General features: G+C 72.4%; 1 protein-coding gene across 1 annotated transcript; it reads right to left on the reverse strand.

The window, feature by feature from the left end:
• Nucleotides 1–1,162: 1,162 nt before the first annotated feature.
• GPC1 (glypican 1) lies at nt 1,163–21,823 on the reverse strand. Its single transcript, XM_054570384.1, has 9 exons — nt 21,389–21,823; nt 6,320–6,478; nt 5,084–5,475; nt 4,255–4,420; nt 3,677–3,807; nt 3,478–3,594; nt 3,252–3,385; nt 2,754–2,929; nt 1,163–2,544 (listed from the first exon to the last, which is right to left on the reverse strand). Exons 1-9 carry the CDS (start codon nt 21,552–21,554, stop codon nt 2,312–2,314), a joined length of 1,674 nt encoding a protein of 557 aa, XP_054426359.1. The 5' UTR covers nt 21,555–21,823; the 3' UTR covers nt 1,163–2,311.
• Nucleotides 21,824–25,758: the final 3,935 nt, after the last annotated feature.

Below are 25,758 nucleotides of genomic sequence, written 5' to 3' on the forward strand. Positions count from 1 at the left end.
CAGGCACCGGGCGCCGTCAGCAGGGCAGGGAGCACGCGGGCCCTGCTGCACAGGCTGGCGGGAGCCTCGGCGCCTGGGGAGGCCCCTCCGCAGAACCTGTCCGTCCTCCCAGGGCGCATGTCCGCCGGCTGCACTTGGGGCCCTTGGGGCTCCAGGCCCCAGGGAACGAGGCTGCGCTGCATGTCTGCCAGGCCGCTCGCGTGGGCTGTGGGGCACAATAAAGTGACCCTCCAGCGGCTCTCGGGTGTGTGTTGGCTGCAGCCCCTGGCTGAGGACCTGGGTGGGCCCTGCACCCATTCCCACGCCAGTGGGCGGTGGGGACAGGGCTGGCCGCCTGGCGCCGAGGGCCGCGCAGGCCGCCGCGTGGGGCAGCAGGGGTCCCGCTCTGGTGACAGCTGCCGGGCCCAGCTGGGCCCCAGGGCAGCGCTGAGGCTGCTTGGCAGGCACCCGAACCCTCCTGGGCACGTGCGAGGACATGGGGGCGGGCGGCAGGGGTTCCCCGGGACAAGGCAAGGACACGCAGGAGCCGCCGGCTGCGGCTGCAGGGCCCCGGTGCCAGCGCCCTCCGTGCGGCTGACTGGCAGGCCGGGCCGCGCCCCGCCATGCGGTCTGCGGGGACACGCTCACAGTGGGGCGGGCAGGGAGGAATCAGCGGCCACAGGAGGTGTCCGGCCTTTTATTTGTACAAGGACGCAAAGAACACACGTTGTCTGCTGACACCCCGTGGCAGGACACAGCAGGCCTGGCCACTGCCCGGCCATCCCTCCCAGAGATGCGCAGAGGGTGGGGGCGGGCACAGGCCCCTCCGGGGCCGTCCCCACGCGGCAGTGTGCCGTCCTGGCACACAGTCCCTGCCCGAGGGTCCGGGCCCAGCCCCCTCCGGGTCATCTGGGGCGAGCAGGCCTGGAACTCAGGCTGGGAGCTGGGCCCAGCTCCGGGTCAGGGGCCTGGCCAGTGGCCTTCCCCGCCCCTAGAGGGGGGGCAGAGCCACCAGCACTCGGCAGCCTGCTCTGGGCCCCTGCAGGCTGGGCCCGTCCCTGCCCACCAGGCTCGGCGGCCCCCTGGGACTGCCTTCTCGGGCCTGAACCCGCCTGGCCGGGGGCCAGCCCCCTCCTGGGGGCTGGCAGCAGTGGGGCCCCCCAAGCCTGCGTGAGCAGGGGCGCCCCGATGCTGGGCCCACGGAAGGGCATCCTTTGAAAGCTGTTAGGAAGGAGCTGAAAAAACAGCTCGCAGTGAACAAGGATGGGAAGCATTTGCAAAAACATCTGCACGTCTGAAAAGCCCTTAACTGTCAAAGCGCTCGCAGGCTCCCTGCCGTGGGCAGGCTGAGGAAGGGACCCCAGCGTCCCTCAGCCCCCGTGCCGGGGCACGCTGGCCCTGAGCTCAGTTGCACCCACCGCTCGGCAGCCCTGGCCCACGTCACCCTGAGCTGGCACCTGGCCCTGGGTCTGGGGAGGACAGTAGGGGGGTGGCGGCCAGGTTGCTCCCCCTCACGCCTGAAGGGCCTGAGCCGAGGCCCGGCTCCAGGGGCGGAGGGGCCGCCTGCCTTCGGGGACGGCCAGGAGCAGCAAGCCCACCTGCAGACAACCGCGAGCAGAGCCCCAGGCATGTGCTGTGTGGGCTGCTGCTCGGGGTGCGTTGGGGTCCCCCCCCAAGCAGGTCTTTGGCAGGGACGAGGTCTGCAGGGCCTACTTGGCCCAACAGGCTCTGAGCTGATTCAGGGGCTCCAGGGCCCGTGGTATCGCAGGAAGGGGGCCTGGCTGCCTATGAGGGGTTCATGCATCATCTCAAAGCCCCTCGAGATCCCAGGTGGCAGAAACCCTGCGCCCTCTCGAGGGTTCTCGGGTGCTTGGGGTAGGCCTCACTTTCTGACACCTGGGCCCCTAGTTGTCACGGGAGGCGGTGGGAGAGGAAGGCACAGGCTCCAGGCGCCTCCCCGCAGGCCCCAGCTCTGGGCGGGGACCGGGCAAGGACCTGGGGGAGGCGCGTGGACAGGCGGGGCGGGGGGCCCAGGAGGCGGCCCCAGGCCTGCGTGAGCGGGGGCGCACAGATCCTGGGCCCACGGAAGGTCCCTGAAATACATGGCTTTGGGGGGACATTGTTCCCGGCTGACCTGAGGGCCTCACACAAAATTAAGAGCCAGGGTGATGGCAAAGCCAGGCCTGGGGGGCCACCTGCCCCCCGTGCGTCACAGAGCAGCAGTCGCTCACTGTTCCTCCCTGTCCTGCCCCAGGCCGCTAGGCCCAGGGGAATTAAATATCGTCTGTTCGAGTTTTGGCAAAGTCCGTCCTTGGCGTCGGTCCCCGGGCAGTTACCGCCACCGGGGCCCGGCCGCTGAGAGGCCCAGCGTGAGCAGCAGGAGCAGGAGGGCCGCACAGGGCTGGGGGCGGCCCGCGGCCGAGGTCTGCTGGCCCTCCCGCTCCGACAGGCCGGGGAGGGCGTGGGTCAGGCTCTTGCGCGAGCTGGAGCTCTTCCTGTTGACCTTCCGGCCGCAGACGTCATCGGGGCAGCCGTCCCCGCTGCCAGAGCTGCTGCCATCGTCACCTGGGGAGGACAGGAGGCTCGGGCAGGCCCTTCTCACCCGGGGACCCTGAGCGTCGCGACCCTGCGTTGTGGGCCTCCCAGGCAGGGGGCACCCTGACCCCCGACGGTTGATGCTGCCCGGACATCCCAGCTGGGCCTTGACCGCGCCTGGGGACCCGTGGGGGGGCAGGGCCCCACAGCACCGCCCCCCGCCCCGCGGCGGCCCTCACTGGCGTCCTGGAAGTCCGCGTCCTCGCCGTTGTAAGCGCTGCGCAGCCGGTTGGTCATGATCTTCAGCTGCATGATCTGCTGGCGGACAGCCATGTCGGGCTTGGTGATGTCCACCTCCACCTCCGGGTTGTTGATCTGGTTGGCCAGGCCGTCGCCCATCACCTCGGGGAGGTACCTGGGCCAGAGGGAAGGCCCCGGATGACCACGCAGGGCCCTGCAAAGCGGGCACCCCCAAACTTGCCCTTCCTCCTGCCTGGTGGTAGGGGACGGCCCATCTGGGACCCCCAAGGCATTCGGGCGCCAAGGGGAGCTGACGCAGGCCCCATGGCAGCGGGGCGAGGACACACCGGGCACGGTATTGGGGGCGAGGATCTAGCCCTCGTCCCCACGCCCAGGGTCCAGCTGTGTGCCCCATGTCAGGCATGGCCCGGCGCGGGCCAGACACAGGCTGGCTGAGATGCAGGGGGGGGACAGCCTGCTTGGCCGGCGGCACCTACCGGCCCCGGGCCACGCCGTTCCAGCAGCGGTCATCGCTGGCCGCGCTCATGGCCATCTTCTCGCTGCACAGCGTCCCCGGGAGACTGATCCAGAAGTCCTGGGCGTCGCGCAGCTGGGCTTTGGCCTCTGAGACCTGTAGGGCAACAGTCAGGCTGCTGGGCACCCCGACCTCGCCGGTCCCCCCCCCGCACCCCCCTGGGCCTGGCCCGCCAGCCAGCTGCTCACCAGCTTCTCCAACGCTCCTGCAGGCGGCTTCTGCAGCACCAGCTTGCCCCGCGGCCGCTTCTCCTCAGACCCGGGGCCGTGGGGGTTCACCTTGGGGTTCCCGCAGCCCTGGATGACCTGGGGGAGACACAGCGGTCCTGGAGGGGCACGAGGCCATGTCCGGACCCCCTCCCGGGCCCACCACACCTCCCGCCCGCACCTTGGCAGTCAGCGAGTCACGGTTGTCCTGGAGGGCGTTGATGGCCTCGGCCAGCCACAGGTGCACGCTGCCGATGACGTTCTCCGCACCCGACGGGCCCCAGAACTTGTCGGTGATGAGCACCATGGAGTCTGGCACAGGTGTGAGTGCACAGCGGTTTGCATGTCTGCGTGCCAGACTACCATACGCACGCATGTGCACACTCGTGTGTTTGCATGCACACACCGCGCTGGCCCACCGTGTATCAGCGGTGCGCACATGCACTCACGTGTGGGCTGGCCCACCACGTGCCACACATGCTGGCGCCTGTGCCTGTGGGTCCGCCATGTATCCCACGCCTGCTGGCATGTGTGCTGGGCCACGCAAGGTCCACGTGTCAGCTCACAGCTCTTGCACAAGCCGGCCCGCTGTACGTCACACACACACACACGCGCGCTGGCACGTACGCGTTGGGCCCTCGCCCGGGGGCAGGGCTCCCCCCTGGGCCCTGTCACGTCTCGCTCCACCCAGAGCGCTCAGGAGGCACCCCTGTCCCTCGACCCCGGGGCCCGCCCGCCTCTCGGGGCCCTGGCGCTCACCCAGGAGGTTCCTCCACTCGGCGTCCAGGTCGGCCTGGTTGGCCAGGCAGCCCTTGAGCACGTTGCGGCAGTAGTCCGGGCAGGGCCGGGCGCCGGGCACCCCCAGGCAGTGCGCGCAGTACAGCAGCTTCGTGACGGCCCGCCAGCACTCGGGGCCCAGGGGCACCTGCGCGGCCAAGGCAGCCTGAGCGCCTGCCCCAGCCCCCGGCCCCCGCCCTCCCCGTCCCCACGCGACCGCCTGTGGCCTCACCCCGGGGCCAGCCCTGCCCTTCTCAGGGGCCCTGTCACCCCACGGGGGGCCCAGGCCACGGGGGTGCTCGCCCTTGTGGCCACTCCGACACTCCGCTGTCACCAGCCCCCGGGAAAGCGCCCCGTAAGCACAGCAGCCACGTAGACGAGGGGTCCCAGACTCCGGACTGAGGGGAGACTCGCCAAGGACTGCAGCTGGAGGGGGAGGTGGCTGCCACCCAGGGCTCTGGGCCCGAGGCCGACGCGCCCCCACACCAGTCAGCAGGGGGCCTGAGAGGATGCCCAATGGGGCGCCCGGCAGCCCCCACCTGCTCGGGCCTCCAGGGGCCTGTCCCGCCCCCCCGACCCCTGCAGCTGGCTCGGCGTCCAGCCCCAGGGCCCTCTCTTCCCTGCCTGGCCAAGGATGGGACCGGACAGCGGGCAGGCCACTCAGAGTGGAGCGCATGCCGCCCGCCCACTGCCGTGAGTGCTGCCTGTAGGTCCCCAGCCACAGCCCCAGGTCAGGAGGGGGCCCAGGGCCCCGGGGGTCCAGGACGTGAAGCAGCGGGCAGAACATGGGTCCCCGAGCAGCGGAGCGCACCTGGGCCACCTTCCGGACCACGTCGCCGGCCACGGCCAGGCCCTGCACGAAGGCACGCGCGGCCACGAAGGCGCGGGTGGCGCGCAGGCGCAGCTCGTGCGGGGCGTCCCCGAAGGGCCGCAGGGGCTCAGCCTGCTTGCCCAAGCAGTCCAGGTAGTCATCGGGCAGCAGCAGCTGCGGGTGCAGCTGCCTGAAGAGGCGCTCGAGCAGCCGGGCCCAGAACTCGGCCAGCGTCTCCTCCAGGTGCAGGTTGGCCCCGCGGTAGTAGAGGCGCAGCTCCGCGTACAGGTCCCGGAAGGCCCGGGCGCTCTGCGTGTACAGCTCCCCGAAGGCGCCGGGGAAGGCGTCCTGGAGCGCCCTCTCCGAGTCGTTCAGCAGGCGCTGGAAGTGATCTGGGCACAGAAGGCAGCGTGAGGCTACGGGGACGCCCGCCCGCCCGCCCCCGCCGGGCGGCCACGGCCCACGTCCCACCTGCCCCTCCCCCACTGGCCAGGCCTGCGCCCCCTCGTCAGCGCGAGGAGGGGGCTGCTGGCCCACCGGGAACAGGAGGGCCCTAACGGGCTAAAGCCATCCAAAGCTGGCCAGCCCCCACGGCCACGTGGGGAGGACTGGGGCCCCCTGAGAGTCCGTGGGGCCAGCTGCTGTGGACAGGACTCCAGGAGCCGGGACCCACAGGCCTCGGACAAAAGCCCTGTGGGTCTCCCGTCGGCCTCGGGTGCCCCATCCCGCCGGCAATGCCCGGGGCTTCCCTGTCCACGGAGACCTCTGTTCGGCCGTCACTCACTGGGGACCCCGCCCACTGAACCGCCCACTGAGACGTCATCACGCAGTCCCGGCACTCGTTGCTTAGGGCGCTCTGCCCAGATCCGAGGTGACGGCCGCGAGGGGCAGGGCCTCCGCGGGGCCCAGACTCTCCCCGCCTGGCATCTGGGCTTTCACGCTGAGGCCAGCGTCCAGCAGGTGCCCAGAAGGGCTCCGCCTGTTCAAGGGGCCACCTGGAGGGCAGGGGGGCCCCTCGGAGGACCTGGGGGGAAGGACGGTTCCACCTCTCGAAACGGGCATGTGTTCCCAGCAGGGCGGAGGCAGAGACCTCAGACTCCGGGGCTCACGGCTCCCCTGCTCTGGCCCCCGCACGTGGCTGTCCTTCTGTTAATGGGACCCCCACATCCCAGGCCTCAGCCCCAAAGTGCGACTCCAAGCCCCTCTGACTCCAGGGCACCAGGGGGGCCGGCTCACCGTCGAAGCCCCGCAGCTGGGCGGCCAGCGCGGCCTGCAGGGCACGGCTGCTGTCCAGCAGCGCTGTCTCCAGCTCCGCACGGCTGCGGTTGGCCAGGTTCTCCTCCATCGCGCTGGTGCAGCAGGTGTAGCCCTGGGGGCAGATGCGCAGGTGCTCGCCTGGTGGAGGGGGGAGGGGTGTGAGGAAGAGGGGGCGGGGCAGGGCCTGGGCCCCGCCCCTTGCTCCGAAGGCCTCACCTCCAGGGCCTCCGGGCCAGCCCAGCAGGGGAGGGCAGAAAGCAGGGGTGCCCAGGACTGAGCCCCAGGGCAGGATGCCAGGTGCCACCCCCCCACCATGCCACCCTGCGCTGGGGCCGGAGGGCCGTCCACGAGGCTGGGAGCAGCGCAGGTCCCGTGGAGCCCCATGCTGGACAGGACGGGCTGCCAGTATCTGCGTCCCTGGCGGAGGCTTCCACGCCCACCCTGCCCAGGCTCGGACAGGGAGAAAGGACCCCGAGGGGCAGTCGGGGCGGCCTCACCCCTCCCATGCCACCTGGGGCTCAAGGTCCCGCTGAACCACAGGCCTGCTCTGTGGGGACCCCGGGACCCACAGCTCTGGGCTGGCCAGAGGCACCGCCCCAAAGAGCTCAGGTCAGGGCAGGGCCCGGTGTGCCTGCCAGGGGCCCCCCCGCCCCCCACCCTCCAGTGCTGCAGGTCAGGGACAGGCTCTGAGCCCGCACAGCCACAGCAGGGACGAGCCCTGGGCACAGGAAGTCCCTGCCGTGTGCCCAGGGCAGAGGGGACACCGAAACTCCCAGAACGCGCGGGTCCTGGTTTTATAACAACTGCAGCTTTGAGGCAGGTGCCGGGACCCCATTTCACAGTCCAGGGAACTGAGGCTGGCAAAGATTAGGGTTCGGCTCTAGCTGCCCCACTGCAGGCCCCTCCCCCCACAGCCCCCTTCCCGTGGGGCCCAGTGTGGCCAGGGCCGGGGGCGTGGAATGCAGGCGGGGCCTGGGTGGGGGCGCCCCGGTGACCTGGGGCCGGCACCCTGGCCCCGGGCACGCCCAGTGGGCTGCGTGTCTCAGGGCCACCCCGTCCGCAGGCCCTGGAGCAGCCCCAGCAGGCCCATCGGTGGGGCGGGGGGCTGCAGCCCCGCTTTCGGTCAGGGCTGACAGACGGAGCAGCAAGACCACCGGGTGCCCACTCCTTCAGAGCCCCTGGCTGCGGGGGCGCGAGGCCATGCAGGTCTCTTGGGAACAGCCTGACTCCCAGGGCCTGGCGGGGGGGGGGCGCCCCATCCCTACCACCCTCCCGTGGTGGGGAGCTGGCACCTCCAGGGGTGGCCAGGACATGAGAACACCCCCCAGGACGGCCCTGGTGCTGGCTGGGATGTGGGGCCCTGGGCCCTGGGCGGGGGGGCGGTGGTTGCAACCCCAGGGCCGAGGTTGCAGAGCCGGGCACATGTCGAGTGGTCGTCTGGGGCGGGGGAAGCACGGCCGAGATAGGGGGCTGTGCACCCTCGCCGAGAGGAACCTGAGCCCCCACCCCCGGCCACCCCAGCAACAGGGACCAGGGCTGCACCCTCGACAAGGACCCCCGACCACTGCTTGGAACCACCAGGCTCCGGCGGGGCAGGCATAGGGGACTTGCCCTGGGGAGAGGGCGGGGCCCGTGCCTGCCCAGGGCTCCCACGTGACACCTGGGCTCAGCTGTGAGCGGTGCTCAGGCCAGGCCGGCTGGGCGATGGGACCGCGGCGGGTTGGGGGGAGACACAGCTCTTCAGTCGGATGGGCAGCCAGGGCGTGCGCCTCGAAGGCCAGAGGGGTGGCGGCATCCCAGCTGGCTCCCTCGTTCCGGAACCCTCCTGGCCCCCTGGGGACCCCCGACCGCGGTCCTGAAGCCTGTCATGTATGCGGACAGCTCAGACAGGCTGCGTCCACAGAGCGGGGAGGGCACAGGGAGCCCCCCGGAGGAGGCTCTGAGGCCCCGGGCACTGCCAGCCCCTCCCCCCGCCCTGCCCGGCCACCTCGTCCAGCCGCCCAGTGGCCCGCGCTGTCCCAGCAGCCCCAGCACAGCCCCCGTCCCTCCCTCCCTCCTCAGACACCACGGGAGTGAAGACACGGAGCCAGAGCTCGGGCGCCAGCCTGGGGCCCCGGGCGGCTGGGCAGGGGCGGCCCCCCAGCCCGCTGCGCGCAGCCGCGGGGGCCAGTGGTCAGGGCACAGAGGCTCTTGCGTCCCCTGGGCCTGCCCCGGGCCCGGTTCTGCCTGGACCGAGGGGCATCAGTTGGTCCTGGACATGAGGCAGAGGTGGGTTTTGCAGGGCACGCCCGCGCAATGCAAGCCCCCTCCCCACCAGTGCTGGGGGCGGGTGTGCTGCCAGGAGAGGGAATGAGCTCCCTGACCCTGGAGGTGTGCAAGTGAGCGAGGGACCCTCCACTGGCCCCTTAAGCCCTTCCCACCCCTGCGTCTTCTCTAGCTCAGCCCTGAACAAAGGTGACAAGTGAGCCAGCAGTCCAGTCCTGCTCCCCGGAGCTCAAACCCGCCGAGTGCACGCCCCCGCCAGGTTTTCCCCTCCCTGCTGCTGCCCCCTCCCCCACACGGAGGCTGCTCCCCCGCGGGCTGGCCAGCGCCCCCATCCTCCCTCCTTTCTGCCAGCCCCTTTGCCCTCCTGGGCGGCGGGCCCCACCCGGCCAGAACGCTCCCTCCCCTCACTCTTCGGGAGGCTTTCTCCTCCGCTGACCCCCGGTTTGGAGGGGAGGGAAGAGGAACCGCAGGTCTGTTCTCCTACCCGGCCCCTTCAGAGCCTCCGCTCCAGGGCCCCCCGCCAGCTCCCCATCCTGCACAGGCCCGCGCCGCCCACCGGCCGGGGCGCAGACCTCCTGGGCTGCCCTAGACCCCCGCCCGGCTGGGAGGGAGGCTTCCGCCCTCCTGCCACAGCCCCCAGCCCGCCCGTCCGTCCGTCCGAGGGCACCAGGGCCTCCGAACGGCCCCCCATCCGGCACGGCCACCCCGGCGCTTCCGCCCAAGACCCCCAGCACCCCAGCAGCGGTCACCGCCCCCCAGCCCAAGCCCAGCGGCAGCCGCGGACAGTGGTCCCGCGGAGACTGCAGAGGGAAGATGGCGCCACGCCAAGCCCATCTCTCCAGAAGCTTCCACAGCCCCCACCGTGCGCAGGCTGCCTGCTCAGCCACCTCTAGAGCCACATTGCAGGAGCGCTGTGCCCACAGGCCCAGCTGCCTGGGAAACGAGCTCCGTCGGCGGCCGCCGCTGGGGCAGGTGACGGTTCCAGACCCCGCGGCCCCAGCACACCGCAGGCAGGATGCCGGTCTGGGAAGCAGGCGGGGAGCCCCCGCCCCCCTCATCCTGGACCCCCCGCACAGCTGCCTGGCTCCCGCTGCAGGAAGCTCCCCTGAGCAAGAGGCCTTTCTCGGGACAAACTGCCCCACGCCTGCCCCACCCCCGGGGCGGCAGGACCCTCCTGACAAGTCCACCAGGCTGCGCCCGCAATGGGCAAATGGTCGAAGGCTCCCGGGGCACCCCCCGCCCCGGACCGTCCTTCCTCACGTCTGCCTGCCGCCACCTCCTCCCGCCTTTGTCCCTGGCCAGTCCCTGTCCTACTGACAGTCTCTCCACGAGGGTGGCCTCAGACCCCCTGGGGGAGGACATTTCAACGCCTCCCCTTCCCCCACCAAGACATCAACAGCACCATAACCCCTCCCCCTCTGCCCTGGCGCCCCTCCCTGCCCCTCACCCACAACCCAAAAACCCTCCACCATTTCGGCCAAATGACAGGTGCCGCCAAGTCTCTGTCACACACGGGAACCCAAAACCAGGGGCTTCGCTGCAGGCGCCTCTGCGCTGGATGGGAGGGGTCCGCCCCCCAGGCCCAGGGCCACAAGTGCGAGGCTGGCTGGGCTGCGTCGCAGGCAGCGGAACAAAAGCCAGCGGCCGCGGGGCTCCGGGCGCCCCGGTGCCGGTCGCGTGTCCCTCCAGCCCGGACGGAAGACCGTGCGCCTTGGATCCGGAGCCGGCGCGCGGGGTCTGGAGCTGCGGCAGCGCTGGGCGCGGCGCGAGGCGGGGGGCGGTGCGAGGAGGAGGGCGCCGCGATTGGCGGGGAAGGGGTTCGCCGCAGTGGGTGCGGCGCGCCCGGGGAGGGGGTGCCGGGAGGGGCTCGCAGGGGCTGCGCCGAGAGGGGAAGGGGGATGGGTTTGCCGGAGGAAGGGGGGCTTGATGCGGTGGGCGGGGGGCTGCGGCAGGAGAGTGGGGAGAAGAGGAGGGGGTGGGAGGGGTGGCGGGACCCTGCGGGACGGGGCAGAGGTGGGCACTGACGGGGAGGGCTGGGGCTGGGCTGCCCCGAGGATGGAGAGATCCCGGGGTGGACGTGAGACGGTGCGGGATGTAGGGGCCGAGGGCGGAGAGCGGAGGACGGGGATGCAGAATGGGCTCCGGCAGAGCGATGGGTGAGGAGGTGGTGATGGGGCCGCAGTGGAGGTGATGCGGGTTGCGCGGCGGGAGTGAGGTGGCGGCGGCGCGCCTCGGGATGACGGAGGGCTGGGACGGGAGACGGCGATGGCGGGCTGGGGCCCGGACGGGTCCCCCCGCTTGGATCCCAACTCCGCGGGCGCCACCCCGGCCTTGGCCCGAAACCCCTTCCCGGCGGCGGTGGCAGCGGTTCCAGCGGCGCGACGTTCCGGGAAGCACGCGCGACTCCGGGTGCGGGCGCGCAGGGCTCCGCAGGTCCGGCTGGGGAAAGGCGGCGGAGCAGGAAGGGCCGGGCTGGCAGCGCTTGGAGCAGCGGGGCCGAAGCGGGTCGGGGCGGGAGTGCGCGGCACCGGGGCTCTGCGACGGCGGCCGCAGACAGCACCGCAGCCGCACTGGCGCGCACGGCGAGGGCGGCGCCCCGCGGGGACGCGCCTCCTCCCGCAGCCCCGCCTGCCGCGCGCATCCTGTGCCCCCTCCTGCCGCCCTGCGGGCGGTGGCCGAAAGACCCTCTTTTCCCTCAACCTGGGGACTACCCGGTGCCTCCCGCCGCGGCGGCGAGTCCCTCCTGGGTGCTGGTCCCCATCTCCGCGGGTGGGAGGACAGGCCCTTCGCGTGGCCCCAGCAGCGCATCCTGCGCAGGCCTGGCCTCCCGGCACCCATCCGGGGATGGCGATGAGGGTGCGGGCAGGGGATGCCAAGCCCCTCCCCTGAGTGGAGCAGGGCAGCCCGCCACCCACGAGTCCCCTCTCGCACTCACCACGCTCACGTGCCCACTGCTGTCTGAGCACTGGGAGGCCACCACCAGCCCCTGGTGGCCTCTCCATTCCTCTGGGCCCTTACCCCGATGACCTGGGCCTGCAGCACAAGGCCCTGGCCTACTTCCCCCTGGAAACACCAAACCCCAGGGGGCCACAAGGTCCCCAGGCTTAGCCCTCACCCCCTGGGGCACCCTCCCTCCCCGCCCTCCCTGGACGGGGCTGGTGGCTCCCACCGAGGCCCCAGCTGCCCTCACCCTCACTGGGCCTGTCCGCCTCCCTAGGGGGACCCTTCTCACCCCAAGGCCACCCTCCCTTCAGGGCAGGGTCCCCGATGTGCCCCTCCGCCACCCTGCTCACAGGGACACAAGAGGCTTGCAGGACAGGCTGCTCTTGGGCCACGTGCCCCCGCCCAGGCAGGGCACAACACCAAAGACCCTGGAAGAAGGCACTTCGCAGGCAGCCCTCTGCCCTGCCTGGTTCCTGGGCAGGGACCCCCGGGCGGACCGCCGTGCCGGGGGGGGGGGGGGCGCCAGGCGTGGGGGCGCCTGAGTGAGGCGGTCGTCCCACCCCGGGGGGGACCACCCGGCACTGGCCGGGCGGCCGGGCCTCCTCCGCTGGTCTCTCCGAGGCTGCCTCCGGGCTCATGGGTCGTGGCGCGGCCTCAGGACAAACAAGGGACGAAGGGAACCCCGGGTTCACATCTGCTGCCGCCGTGACCCCACGTTCTGGCCGCAGGGCAGGGAGCTCTCTCCCAGGGCCGGGGCAGCCCAGTCCGCGGGCCCCGCTCAGCCCTGCCCAGGCCGCGCTGCGGGGCACCTGCCTGGGACATGTCCACGCCCCGTCCCGCGGCTGCCCATCCTCCTGGCCTACCTGCCACTAGGCCTGGGGGCGGCGATGGGGCCCCAGGGGTGGACTGGGCTGCTCCCTTGGCTGAGGCCACAGGGCGCACGCTGGGCAGGGGTGGAGGGGACGCTCCAGCTCAGGTTCCCTCAGCCACGCCCCCCACAGGCACACAACGCAGGCCTGTCCATCCCGCGTGGTGAGTGCCCAGCACGCAGAGCCGGCGGACCCCCGCTGGGCCGGGACAAAGGCAAGGCCCTCCGGTACCACCGAGGGGCGCCCCAGAACAGAACCATAGGTAGCGGGGGCCGAGCAGATGGCTCGCCCTGCCCCGCCACCCTGGGGGGCCTGGCAGCCCTTGCCCCTCCTGGCCACGGCGGCTCCAGCCTGGCCTGCGGCCCCCGCGGCTGCCCTCCCGCCGGTGGTCTGCCGCTGCGCTGACACCTCCATCCCGCGCTGCCGTTTCAAGGCCCTCACTCTCCCCTCCTGCAGGAAGCCTTCCTGGGACCCTCTGGCCCGAAGCACCTGACCCTCCCTCAGCCCTGCAGGCAGGGGAGCCCCTTCGCTCCTCGGGACTCTGCCCAGCGCCCGGCCGGGGCTGGAGCGGCACAGACGGATCCGCATGAGGACCTGCGCGCGCCCTCACCCAGCGCCGGCCCGGGAAGGGACCGGCCGAGACGCCCGCCCCGGCCGCAGCCGTGGTCTCAGACGCTTCTCCCCGAAGCCGCGCCTCCCAGAGGCGGCAGGACTGCGGGCAGCGCGCTGGTGTGAGGGGAGCCTATGGGGCGAGCTCCCGCCCCACGAGGGGTCCCTGGCTGTCACAGAGGCTGGGCCACCTCCCTGAGATCCTGAGATAGAGGGCCCCCCCCCGCCCCCGTGCCACGTGAGGGCTCAGCCACCTCCAGGTTTCAGAGCCATTTCACCCTCACGACACAGCAACTCCTTCCAATTCCAACGCGGCCAGAACAACCCCGGCGGCTCCAGAGCCCCGCGGTGTCACGTGGCCTGCGGTGGCAGGGGAGAGGCCCGCACAGCCAAACACACCTGGCCGCCTGCCCCGCCCACCGTGCCCGTCCCAGGGGAATTCCTGAGCAGGGCCAACGCCCGGCCGGGCAGGCTGCAGACGGCAACCCCCCAGGGCAGGCGGGCGTCTTGGCAGGAGGCCCCCGCTGACTCAGCGGCCGCCCAGGCAGCAGGCCGCTCCCGTGCACCCGCCACCACTCACAGGTAGGGCGGGGGGCGGGGGGGGGGGCGCCCAGCGGGGAGCCCAGCCCTGCGGGCGAGATGGGAGGGGGAGGGCGGGCGCGCGGCGCAGGAACCACGCAGGACACGGTGAGACGCACACTGCAGGAAAAGACGCGTCGCTTTTTAGCATGAAAGTAACTGCCCGCACAAATCGAGAGCAGAGACTTGAAGAGAACCTCGCCCAGCCCCGTGCGCGACAGCACTGCTCCCAGAACCAAGGGGGCGAGCAGACACGCAGACCGTGCACACGCGCCGAGCGGAGGCTGCGCAGCCCAGGAGCTGAAGCGCCCACACACCACAGCCCGCACACCGCCCCACGCGGAGAACTGCCACGCCAGGCTCGCCCCAGGGCCCCAGCGCCTGGCCAGATCCAGACGCTCGGCGCGGAGGGCGGAGCCGCGGGCTGGGGGCGGAGCCGGGAGTGCGTCCTGGGCGGATGAGGGAGCCCTGCGAGGACGGTGCGCGAGGACGGTGCGGACAGAGGCCCGACCCTGCCCCTGAGCTGCGTTCTCAGGAACGGTTACGATCGTAAATTTTATGACACGTATTTTACCACCACAACTGCAAACAGCCTCTCCCCAGATACCTGGGAGGCACTTCCAATAAGCACGTGGGGCCTCGGCCGATCAGAGGCTTGCGTGCTGCCTGCTGCGTCCGGAATTAAACTCAGGACGTAACCCTCGGAAGCGCTCCGTGTGTCTGGATGCCGCGGCCTGCGCTGCCACGTGCGGCAGGCGGACGCCGGGGCCGGGGAGAGGCCGGGGCGCTGCCAGGGCCAGCGCCACCCGCGCCCCACGTGTCCCCTGCGTCCGCCTGCTTGCCCCGTGGCGGCACCCAAGCTGGGCGGGACCGGCAGGGGGCAGTGTGCAGGCCGTGTGCGCCCTGCTTCTCCAGCTGCCCTCCGGGGTCCGCGGGGCCGGGGAGCACGTGGGACAGGGCTGGGTCTCTGGGGCGCAGGGAGCCTGCTCCCACGGCCGCATCGAGGCCCTGCCCCCTCGAGCCCCTCAGCAGGCAGAGGGGCTCCAGAGCCCCGTGGACGGCCCTGGGCAGTCAGACCTCCAGCAGACAGCTGAGGGGCTGGGGCCAGCGGCAGCCCCAGAGGCAAGCCAGAGGCACACTGACCAGGCCCCACGTGACCCTGGCAAGGAGGCTGCCAGGGCATCACCACACACGTGACCGGGGCCCCGCGCCGTCCTGCCGCGCGTCTCACGCCGACCGGGGCAGCAAAGCTGGGGCTGTGTATATGGTGCTTGGCGCCATCCGCTACGAAGGCGAAGGGACAGGGCGGTTCCTGCTGGCGACCAAGTCCCAGGCACTGCAACACCTCGGTGCCTTGTTCACAGGAGCAGGAAACGGGACTTTCAGTCAAGACGCTGGAAAGCCGGGGCCATGTCCCTCTCAGCCAGGTGTGCAAACACGGAGCTGTCTCCTGGCCTCCCCCACACCCCGCCTGGGAGTGACCTTCGCCGCCCAGCCCTGCAGGGCTGCCCTGCCCTGGGCCCCCTCAGCCCTGGCCCTGGCCCTGCCCCGCCTACAGCCCAAAACGCTCCCCGGGCAGCTGTTCGGGGGGGGGGGGGAGACACCTGTCTCATCTCACAGAGGGGCCTGTAGCTATGTGTCTGCCCCGCACCCCCCAGCTCCCCAGTCCCCAAGCACAGTGACAGGACAGTGCCAGTCCTGGGGTGTCAGCTCCCTCCACGGAAGGACGGCACGTTGCCGGCACGTGCCGGGGCCGAATCACGTGAGAACCTTTCCTTTAAACTGCCTCTGCGGGTCCGCCGCCCGGCCCTCCCGCGGGAGCCGAGCCAGCCCCCGGCTCCGGAGATGCGCAGGGCGGCGGGCTGCACTCCGGGCCTCTGGGGGCCGAGGGGGCGGGCGGACAGGTCCCCCGGGGCTGCCGGTCACCCAGCCGAGCCTCCGGACCCAGGGAGTGTTTAGCACAAGTGGGCAGCGGGCTTCCTGGCTGAGCCCTGGCCGCCGCCCCTCTCCCCGCCCCGCTGCTGCCCTGGGGCCCGACACCTGCCCCCCAGGCTGCGTGCCCTGCTTGGGGGCCCTCTCAGGAGCGAAGGCGCTGGCTGAGGACCAAGCGGCAGCACTAGGCCTGAGGCGATGCCACCCAGGCCAGGGCTGTGCCCAGAAGCCTGTGGGTGGCCCGGGGGCGGCCTGACCACCGTGCTGTCACCGTGCCTGGGGCGGCACATCTGTGCTGGGCCCGCAGTGGCCCTGCAGAGGCAGGGCCCCGTCTTGAGGCGGCAGCATCACGAAATACCGCGAGGCTAGCACCCCCGCGCACACACCAGAGTCACGGGCACCGTGACCTCAGAAGGCGACCTTGCTCGAGTACAAGGTCCTTGCAGATATAACCGGTTACGCCGAGGTCACACGGGAGTTGCGTGGGCCCCTGATGCGAGAGGAGCGGTGTCTTTATTTTCAAAACCAGAGACCTGGAGGGAAACACGAGGCAAGCGCCACGCAAAGGCGAAGCAGGGACCTGTAGCCACGGAAGCTGGGAGGCCTGGGACGGGGGTCCCTCTGGCTCCAGGGAACCAGCTCAGCTGATGTCCTGACCTGGGGCTTCTGGCCTCTTGGCCGGGACACGACGCCCTAGAGCTGCAGGAGCCGCCCGGTCTGCGGGGTCTGTCCACGCCGCCATTCCCGGCCCCTGGCGCCCGGCCCAGGCCCGGCGCAGAGCAGCGCTTGGCATCCCTGCGGCCTGGACCTGGGGAGCACCCGGGAGGCAGGGCCAAGCCCTGAGGCAGGAGACGCCAGGCCTGTGTTTGGGGGCGCCCAGGGAGGACCTGCGGGCGGGCGGGGGTGCACGTGCCAGGAAGGTGAGCCAGCCAGGAGCCGGCCAGGGAAGAGGCCACAGCAGGCGAGCGGGTGGGGAAGGGCTGGCTTAGCCCCGCCCCTCCCGCTCCTAGACCCACCCAGGATTCCAGGAGGCAGCAGGTGCGCCCCTCGCACCCAGAGTTCCCTGCGGCCCAGGGCCTGCCCCGCAGCGTGGCGGCCCCCATGTGTGAGCACAGGCCAGCCTGCACCGCACCTTTGGCTGCCGTGCGCTCCCACCTGGAAAGGCGGGGTGGGGCCCAGAGCAGGAGGGAGCAGAAGGGCTGGGCACCCCCCGCCCGCAGGCAGCGCGGGGCACCTGCCCGGGCCTGCTCCCAGACACACAGGCAAGAGGGCTGCACGCTGGCTCGTTGGCGGGGTTGGGATCCGGGGTGGGTGGCCCGGGCTGGGGCTCTCGCCCTCCCGAGCCTGTGGGCAGTGACCGGACCCCACAGGCCCCCAGGGCCACGTTGGCAGCCAGGGACGACTGGGCTGGCGCGGGGTGCCGGGCACAGAGGTGTCACACGAGCCAGGGCTGGGAGCCCGGAGACGGCTGACACCCTCCGGGCCCCTACCCGGGTCTCGAGTCTCGGCCTGAAAGTCCCCGGACCAGGTCAGGCCTTGGGGAGGAGGGCCCTGCTTCCAGGAAAGGCGTCTGACCTGTCACCGCCAGGTGGGGCGGACCTGACTCCGAGCGGCCTCGGCGAGCCCATCCTGGCCTGTCTCCCCGTCCAGGGCGATCTGACGAGCGTGTCCGCGTGCATGGCGCCCACGCGGAGGCAGGGGTGAGCACGCCTCCTTCTGGCTCTGCAGCCCGGCCCGCGTGTCCCCGGCCCGCGTGTCCCCGGCCCCTCTCCGGAGGCATCCCCAGCCCACAGGCCTGCCAGCCGCGAGCTGGCACTGTTTCTAATTATGCATCCAGTGCACCAACAAAACAACCGTCGTCTCTCAGGCTCGCCGGCCCCCGCACAGGACGTCCGTCCTCGGCTCCGCAGGGCCTTGGCCCGGCCGGGTGCGGGGGACGCATGGGGACTTTGGCTCGGGCCGGCCACCGGCACACAGCCAGGCCAGCCTCTGTGGACCACCTGACCCGCGTCCCTGGTGCCTGGGAATGGCCTCCCTTAGCAGAACAGAAGCGGCAGTGCCCCAGGCCCGAAGAAAGCCAGCCTCCTCCGGACCGGCAGCGGGAAGGCGGGGGCGGGGGCGGGCGAGGCCCAGCTGCGTCCGGCTGGACGGGGCAGGCCTGGGGCAGGGAGGCCAGGACCATGGTCCCGGGGAGAGAGTTTAGACAGTTCTAACCCCACGTACAGTCCAGGGGGCCAAAAGGAGAGGCCTGGCTGCGCGCCCCCATCTCAGGCCTCAGGGCTGGGGCGCAGGCGGCTTTCAGGAAAGCACAGTGCCAGGACCGGGCAGCCGCTGACGTCACCGGCTCTGGGGTCAGCAGACCGGGCCGCAGGCCCCGCACGGGCCCGGAGAGGAAGTGGCTCCTCCAGGCCTCAGTTTACTCCTCTGTAAAGCAGGTGACACCCCAAGTCCTCCCGACGCGCCCACTGGACCCGACCCGAGTCCGGCTCTCCAGGCCCAGGCGCCACCTCCGAGGGGGTCTGCGTGGCCTCTGCGGACCCCCGGGGGAGAGCGGGGCCCGGGGAGTCTATGCGGGGCCCGGCAGCACGCTCCCCCTCCCGGCAGCCTTCCTGGACGGTCACACGGCTGCCACTGCCACACGCCCAGAAACAGGGAGAGGGAGGCCGCGCGGGGGAGGGGGCCCCGGGGGACAGCCGCCCTTCAAGGAGCGGCAGGCGCGGTGGCCGGGGCCATTGCATCAGCAGGTGGCCCGCCAGACCCTGGCTCCCTGGGGGCCCCCATGTGCCCCTCTCCAAGCCCTGTCCCCGAGCCGGGGGTGATGAAACCTCAGCCCTCGTGAGTGGCGGGGACACAGGGCGAGGCGGAGCAGGAGGCCCGGGCCACCGTGGGGACCCGCGCCCGGCCCGCGGCCGCTCCTGCCTCCCGCCCAGGCCGGGGACACAGACCCTGCGGGTCTGCGGAGGGGTTGTGCCCCAGGTGACGTGCGGAGCCTGCTGACCGTGGCGGAGGGACAGGCCCTGGGTGGGCTCTGGGAACCGGAGCGGGGGACGCCCAGGGCTCCAAGCGCCCCGCCTCGGGGCCTGGGCCCCGGCACACACCGGCCGCGGGCACAGAGGAGCAAAGGCGTCTGCTGAGGGGCCGGCTGGCGCCCCCTCCTGACGTGCGGTCCCAAGCCTGGGGCGGAGGCGCGGCAGCCAGACCGCGTGTGGCACACGGGCCTGGCACACGGCAGAACGGGCGTGAGTCCCCAGGGAGCAGCACCAGGAGCCAGGCCCGGCTCTGTGGCCACGACCCTGACCCTGACCCAGGGCAGCCGTGAAGGGTCAGAGAGGAACCGCGCCGCGTGTCGGGAGGCCAGGTGGGTGCTCGGAAAGCATCGGGGGGTCCACACTGCTGGTGGTGAGGGGACCACCGGCGGCGGGGTCCCTGACGCTTCCTGATGCGACCGCCAGCATGCGCGGGAGCCAGCGCCTGGGCGGTGCTCTGGCCTGAGCGGGGCCCCGCTGCGCTGCCCCCAGGCCGCCTCCCCACCTGTGACGCAGGGTGACAGCCGTCACCACTGCTGGGCCCACAGTCCCCGCACCCACACAGCCTCCTCTTCAAGCCACCACCACTGCTCCCCACTCGACAGGAGCCCAGGGGCCGCCCGGACCTGGGGCGCCCGCCCTCCGCGCCACCCACAGGGAGGCACCGAGTCTCCACCGGCCGCCCCGGCCAGCTGAGCAGGTCCCCCCACGCCACGGAGGCCGCCCCGCAGGACTCCCCAGACTCTGCGCGCTGCTGCCGGGCCACCAGAGGGCACCCCGCCCACCGAGGCCCCGCTGAGTCACACGGGGCAGAGAAGACAGCGCTGGGGGCCGCTGCGCTGAGGCCGCCGTTTCCTCTGCCCCACGTGGCGCTGGCACGGGGTCAGCCCCGGCCCCCCCTCCCAGAGGACACCCTGGAGGCCGGGGCTCGTGGGGGGATGCGGCCATGGGGGTGTGGCTGGGGGGTTAGGGTTAGGGCAGCTCCCCCGGTGCAGGAGTCGTGGGGCACCAGCAGGGAGAGGACAGGCCCCCCGCATTCCAGACCCCAAGGAGGGTGGCGCCTGAAGCCCCGGCCAGGACGATGCTAGGACAGCGGCCGGTGGCCGCACGCCCCCGGCCAGCGGGCCGCACCCGCCCCCACCCGCCACATGCACAGCAACGTGCGTCACGGGCCTTTGGCCCCTGACCCGCGGCATCCTCCAGCCCAACAGGGACAAGGCCCAGCCCCCGGCCCCCCAGTTCCGGAGTTCCCACGTCCCCTCCCGGCCCTCCGCAGCCGCCCGGCTCTGCCAGCCTGCCTCTCAGCATAACTGCAGGGAGGAAGGGAGGCCGGCTGGGGTGCGTCCAGGCTGCCCCTAAGGGCACACGCTGAGCCGGCAGGGACCCGGGCAGGGGCCGCAGCGAAGGCCGCCGTCCAGTCCGAGGTCCGGGGCAGGGTGGGGACGGAGACCCCGGTGTCTGGGGAGCGGCCCACCAAGACCACCCGGGACGCCCACCTAGGCCCAGAGTTCCTCTGTGGGGGGAGGGGCAAGAACAGGAGCCACACTGAGTAGCTGGCCCTGGGCACCCCCCCGCCCATGGAGGGAGAGAAGCCCCCAACAATGACCAGCCCCTCGGCGAGGGCAGGGGGCACGGGCACCTGACCTGGGGGGCCGAGGAGGAACCCTTCCAGAACCTGGGGATGTTGGGGGTCGCGGTGGGGGTGGGGGTAGATCTCTCAGGGTGGCCTGCTCCTGCCGGGAGCGGGTCCAGAGCCTGGCTGCCCGCCCCCCCGGAAGACGCACCCTCACACTGGCACACTCCGCTCCTGTCCCGCATGCCAGAGCCCTGGCCACCCCACGCCCCCTGTGCCCCCGTGAGCACAGCCCTCACCTGCCTCCCGCACCCCAGTTTGGGAGGAGCCCCCAGGACAGGAACCCGGCCTGCTCTGCCCCGGCCCGGCGCCCCTGGAATCCCACGCAGACGCGGCTGCGGGCCTGGCCGCAGGGTGAGGATGAAGCTCGGGGTCCCGGGGACACTGCCCCATCTCCCACCCTCACAGTCCTGCTGTCCCCAAAGCTCCTCGGCAGCCGGCAGGGAGGGGTGGGCAGGGCCGCCAGGCAGCTGCCGGGCTGAGGCCGCCTGGGAGGGTCGATGCTTTCACAAAGAAATGACATGGCTCCTGGGCCGGATCCCAAACGCCGACCACCTGCAGCTGGACTCCGGGAAAGTGGCTCCGAGCGCCAGGCAGGCGGGCTCGTGGGCGGGCACGCGTTCCCGGGCAGAACCTCTGCCAGGCAGCACTGCTGCTCAGGGGGCAGAGGTCGCCCCCCCACTCCGCCCCCAGGCCGCCTTTGCTGGGCCCCCGCGGGAACAAACCCCCAGTCTGCCCGGTGGGACCTCCCGGAGAGGCCCCCACAGTCCGGTGAGAGTTCCTAGCCCGCGGCCACCATCAGCTGCGCCCCGACTGCCACCCCGCTGGTCAGCCCTGGCCGGAGGCGAGGGTGGCTGGCGTGCCGGCTGGGTCTCGGACTGCAGCCCGACGCCGCGCTGGAGCCGTGGCCCTGGAGGAGCGCACCGAGCCGGGTCGCCCGGGCAGAGCCCAGCGAGGACAACTCCACGGGAACGGGAGCCACTGAAGGGTTGGTGCCTAGCGGAGAAGGGCGGCTCGGGGCTCGGAGGTGAGGGCCCGAGGGGGTGCGGGCGAGCTGAGGCGCCGGGACTACTCGGCGGCCGGTGCAGGCGGCGGGATTCGGGCGCCCGGGGCCCGGATCCGCGCAGGCCGACCCGGGGACGCGGAGGAAACCCGGGCGCGCAGGGGTCCGAGGCCCGCAGCCCTGACTCACCGGAGATCTCTGCCTGGGGCACGTCGCTCAGGCTGAAGCCCTTGGCACCGTAGATCTGCCGGACTTCGCCGCAGCTCCGGCTCTTGCTGGCAGGGTCCCCGCGGGCGCAGGAGGCCAGCGCGGCGGCCGCGCAGAGCAGCCACCAGCCGCCGGCCCGGAGCTCCATGGCGGAGCCGCGGCGCCCCCGGCCGCTCGCCGTGCCTCTCTCGGGTCCGGTGGGGCCCGCGTAGCCCGGGCTCGCGAAGGGCAGAGCCAAGGTCCCAGCGCGCGGCTCGTGGTCCGCAGGCGGCGGCGGCCGAGGAGGCGGAGACAACAAAAGCCGGCGGCGACGCCGGGCGCGCGAGGCTCGAGGACCGGCCGCTCGGTCGGGCCGCCCAGCGCAGCGGGCGAGCGCGCAGTCCCGGCTCGGCGCCTCCCCCGGCCCGGCCCGGCCCCTCGGCTGCCGGGGAGGGCGGTGCAGGGGAGGGGCGCGCGGGGCGGGAGCAGGCGCCCGGGGCGGAGCGCGGGGCGCGACCGGGCCCACCGGGCGCTCCTGGCCTCCGCGAGGACTCGGGGGCCCGGTGGCTCCCGTGGGCCCGTCCACTGCCCGAGGGAGGCGGGAGCGCACGCAGGCCGCGTCTGGGGTCCCCGAGGGCGGCCCCACGCCCAGCGCCCAGGGCGGCGGCACCACCTGTGGGGGCGGGGCGGGCGGGGGCGCGGAGGCCGGGCTTCCCCGCCGGACGTGACGTCACGCCCTCCGCGTGCCTATCAGGGGCCTCCCCGCCCACAGCCGAATTCAGCATCCCTCTCATCCTGCCCCCGCCGGCTCGCCCCGCTGTCCTGCACCCTGGCAGCGCGCCCCGGTCCGCGCCCCGGTCCGCGCCCCGGTCCGCTCCGGGGCACCCGCGGCCCGCCGCCCACTCCGCCGCCCGCCGCCTCCCCTCGCCTGCACCCCGTCACCACCCCGACCCTGCTCAGCGCCCCTCCCACAGCCTCTGTCACACCTGGTGCTTCCGTGGGGGACAGAGGGGGACTGCACGCGGGAAAGTAGCCAAGAGCCTCCACTCCCCCCGCTGCGTGCCCTGCAGGGGGCATGGCCACGTAGTTGGAGGTCTTCAGCCTGGGCTGGGTCCCCTCCACGTGGTTCTTTGGATGCTCAAGAAACAAAAGCGCCGCCGCCTTTTGGCCTGGCTGCTGGTGGTGGCAGGTGATGTCTGGGAGGAGGGACGAGGTAGGACAGCAGCAGGTCAGGTTGCTGGGCAACGAGGAGAGCGGGAGCCGAGGGAGACACAGCCCCGGCGCCCAAAGCGGGCCGGGCTGGAGTCCGTGGGACCCGGGGCGAAGCGGCGGGCTCCTGCCTGTCTTGCCTCCCCAGGCCGCTGCACCCCGTCGCCCGGGCCCCGCCCTCTCCCCTCGGCCCCGTGGGCAAAGGCCGCGGAGACCACTCACCTTGGCCAGGCCGCAGACCCCGGTGCCTGGTTGGCAGAAATCGAAGGGAAACAAAGAGGGCAGTGTCCTTGGCCAAGGGCCCCCGGGGAACCTCCAGGTGGAAGGAAGGGCGCAGGGGTCCCGACAAGGTGCTGCTCCCCCACCCCGTCCGTCGGCCGTGCCGGCGAGCAGCGAGGACCCCGCTCGGCCTCCCAGCACCGGCTGCTTCCTTCCCCCAGGGACACGGTTGTGGCCTGAGAGGCGGCAGGGCCCTCCCGCGTGTGACCCTGTCCAGCCAGGCGCACGCCGGCTGCCTCACCCCCCAGCACTGCGCGCCCGGCCCTAGTCCCGCCCTCTCTGCGCCTGCGCCCGGCCAGCCACGTGCTACTAGATCAGGCAGGAGCGCGGGCTTAACCCCACGCGAGGCTCGACAGCCACTGGCTCTTCCTGTCGTCGTTGTCACGGCGTCCCTGTCACCTCCTCTTAATCCAGGCGGACTGGAGGCTCCCGAGGGGCGTCAGTGTCCAGGGTGTTCCGGGGTGGGGGCCCCCGGGAGCGGCCCAGGCTGCAGTGGGCACGGCTCCGCTGTGCAAAGGCTCCGCCCCGCGGGGTCGCAGTAGGGTTCCCGCCTCCCAGACCGCTGGCAGCCGGGCCCTCCCCGAGGGAGGACGCCTTCCCCGGCCAGTTCGGAGCTCTCCTTGCAGAGGCCTGGACGCCCGCGTAGTGAGGGGCGCGTCCGGCCCTGAGGAAGGCGGCAGCGGGTGGCCATGTGTGGGCAGCAGGCACTGGGGGGTGCGGGTGGCCCGGGGCCTCCCTCTCGTTCTGGGGCCCGGGGCTCTGGCCCTTCACTGCTCCACGTGGGGTGGCCTTGTGGGTGCTCAGCCTCCGGCGCCCTCAAGGCTGGGGCTGGGCTGAGGGGCCCGGGCGGGGCCCGCAGGGTCACCCAGGGCGCCTGTGCCTCCCGCCCGGGCGCGGCGCCTGCCAGGCTGTGCTGGGGACACTTGGTGGAGACGGCAGGACACTCACCTGAGGGAAAGTGCGGGTGGAAGGCGCACGCGTGGCTTCCGGAGCCGGCGCTCGCCGCCGGCCGGTCCTGCGCCGCGCAGAGAACACGGAGCCCTGCGTGCGAGGCCGAACCGGACACCCCCCGGCTGACCAGCCGTGTCATTTGGGATGCGAAGCTCGGCTTCGTTCCCGTGTCGCTCCCGTGCGGACCCCGGGGAAGAGCTGAGACGGGGGCCCTGTGCACCGTGGCCGGTGAGGACCCAGTCGGGAGCCCGCTCTGGGGGCCTGCCCTCGGGGGCCGCGCCTACGCGTCGGCCCGTGGCCTCGAGGGATGGCCGGTGGGACAGGCCTCCCGGCTCCAGCTGGGGCCGGCCCCTGCCCGAGAGCCTTAATGACACGGGCGGGGGGGGGAGGCCAGGTGCAGGGACGCGGCCGCTGGGCGGGCACAGCTCGCGGCGGTGCTGCTGAAGCTGTCAGAGGCCCCCAGGGCCTCCTGCCCTGACCCCACCCCAGGGAGCACCTCGGTTTCACAGGCGTGGACGCAGTTCCTGGCGAGGCGGGTGTTCCCGCTCCGGTCCACGGAGGAGCTGCCCCGGGCCGGCTGCCCGACCTCGCCGTCCCCGGCCGGCTCGCCGGGGTCCCAGCGCGGCCTGCCATTCAGCTGCGGACAAGGGATGCCGCTGGCCAGGCGGGGGCCGCGTGGCGCCCACAGCCCTGGTGTTGGGAGACAGGGCCCCGTGGGGCTCTCGGGGGCCGCGTGACCTGAGGGAGGAGCGAGGGAGGGCGCTGTTGCTCACGTAGCTGCGTTGTGGGGAGCGAAGCTCAGCGCGGGCCGAGAAGAAAGGGCCCTTCGAGGCCTTAGGAGTGGGAGGGTGGGCGCACCCACATTTCCGTCTCCTTGAGGGGCGACCCCTGTCCTGGAGGGCAGCTCCCACCCCCACTTCCTGCCTCTGGCCCGGGAGGGGCTGGGGAGGCAGGGCCCCAACCGCTCCGGGGACACAGGGAACAGGCCGGCTGCTGCTTCCTCTCCGCCCTCAGAGACGGTCCCACCTCCGCTCTCGGGGTCCTGCGGGTTGGGGCTCCCCTTCCCCGGCTGCTGAGGAGCCACAGGGCGTGTCTTTTGGCACCCCCAAAGTTTCCGAGTGGACTGAGCAGTTAAAGCCGCTTCCCCCTCTGGGCGCTGCTCAGAAGGTCAGTGCTGGTGGCCGGCGGTGGGAGACACACAGAGCCCCGCGCGGTGCCTGGCGGAGGGGACGGTGCCTGTGCCGGGACTGGCGCCGACGCGGCTCTCGCCGGCGTGACCACGGGGCAGCTCTGCGCGCCCACGGGGCGTCGGCCCCCAGCCCCCCGAGCGGGAGGAGCTGGGGAAGGAGCGGCCGAGCGCTGCTCTCCCACGGGGCCCCCACCGGAATTTGAGGCTCTCTACACCTTGGGTAGGGTGTGTGTGCGTGATCATTAAAATCTCGAATTCGGAAGCGGCATGCTCTGAAATGTCCCCCGGGTTCTCACGGGGGCCCCACCGTCTGCCAGCCATGTGGGGGGGGTCAGCTTTTCTTTTGACGGAAATCCAAGGCCACACTCGATGCACAGCCGCCCTCCCTTGTCCTCTTCCATCCGTTCCCCGAGTTTGAAAACGTCCGCCTTCCCCTGTAAGCGTGCGGGTGCCGGAGGGTCTGCCATGTGCCGCGCCCGAGGCTTTCCGCCGCACACACGACGCCCCGCAGAACCGGTGATCGGAAACCGCGCGCGGGGCTGGGGCGAGCCATCCAGAACCGCCCTCCCACAGGTCCGGCCGCGGGCCGCCCCGGCTCCACGGGCATGGTTCTTGGACGACCTGGGGACGAGACACCATCTCTCCCGAGTGTCCCCACCTGCGCTCCATGCAGCCGGGACGTGGACCTGTCCTCGCGGTCCCCTCAAGTCCGCTGCTGTCCCCACTGTCATCGCTGGGCCTTTTT

This window comes from Pteronotus mesoamericanus, unplaced genomic scaffold (genome assembly GCF_021234165.1).
Source record: "Pteronotus mesoamericanus isolate MK-2021 breed Mesoamerican mustached bat unplaced genomic scaffold, CSHL_Meso_final contig_203, whole genome shotgun sequence".
Lineage (NCBI taxonomy): Eukaryota > Metazoa > Chordata > Mammalia > Chiroptera > Mormoopidae > Pteronotus > Pteronotus mesoamericanus.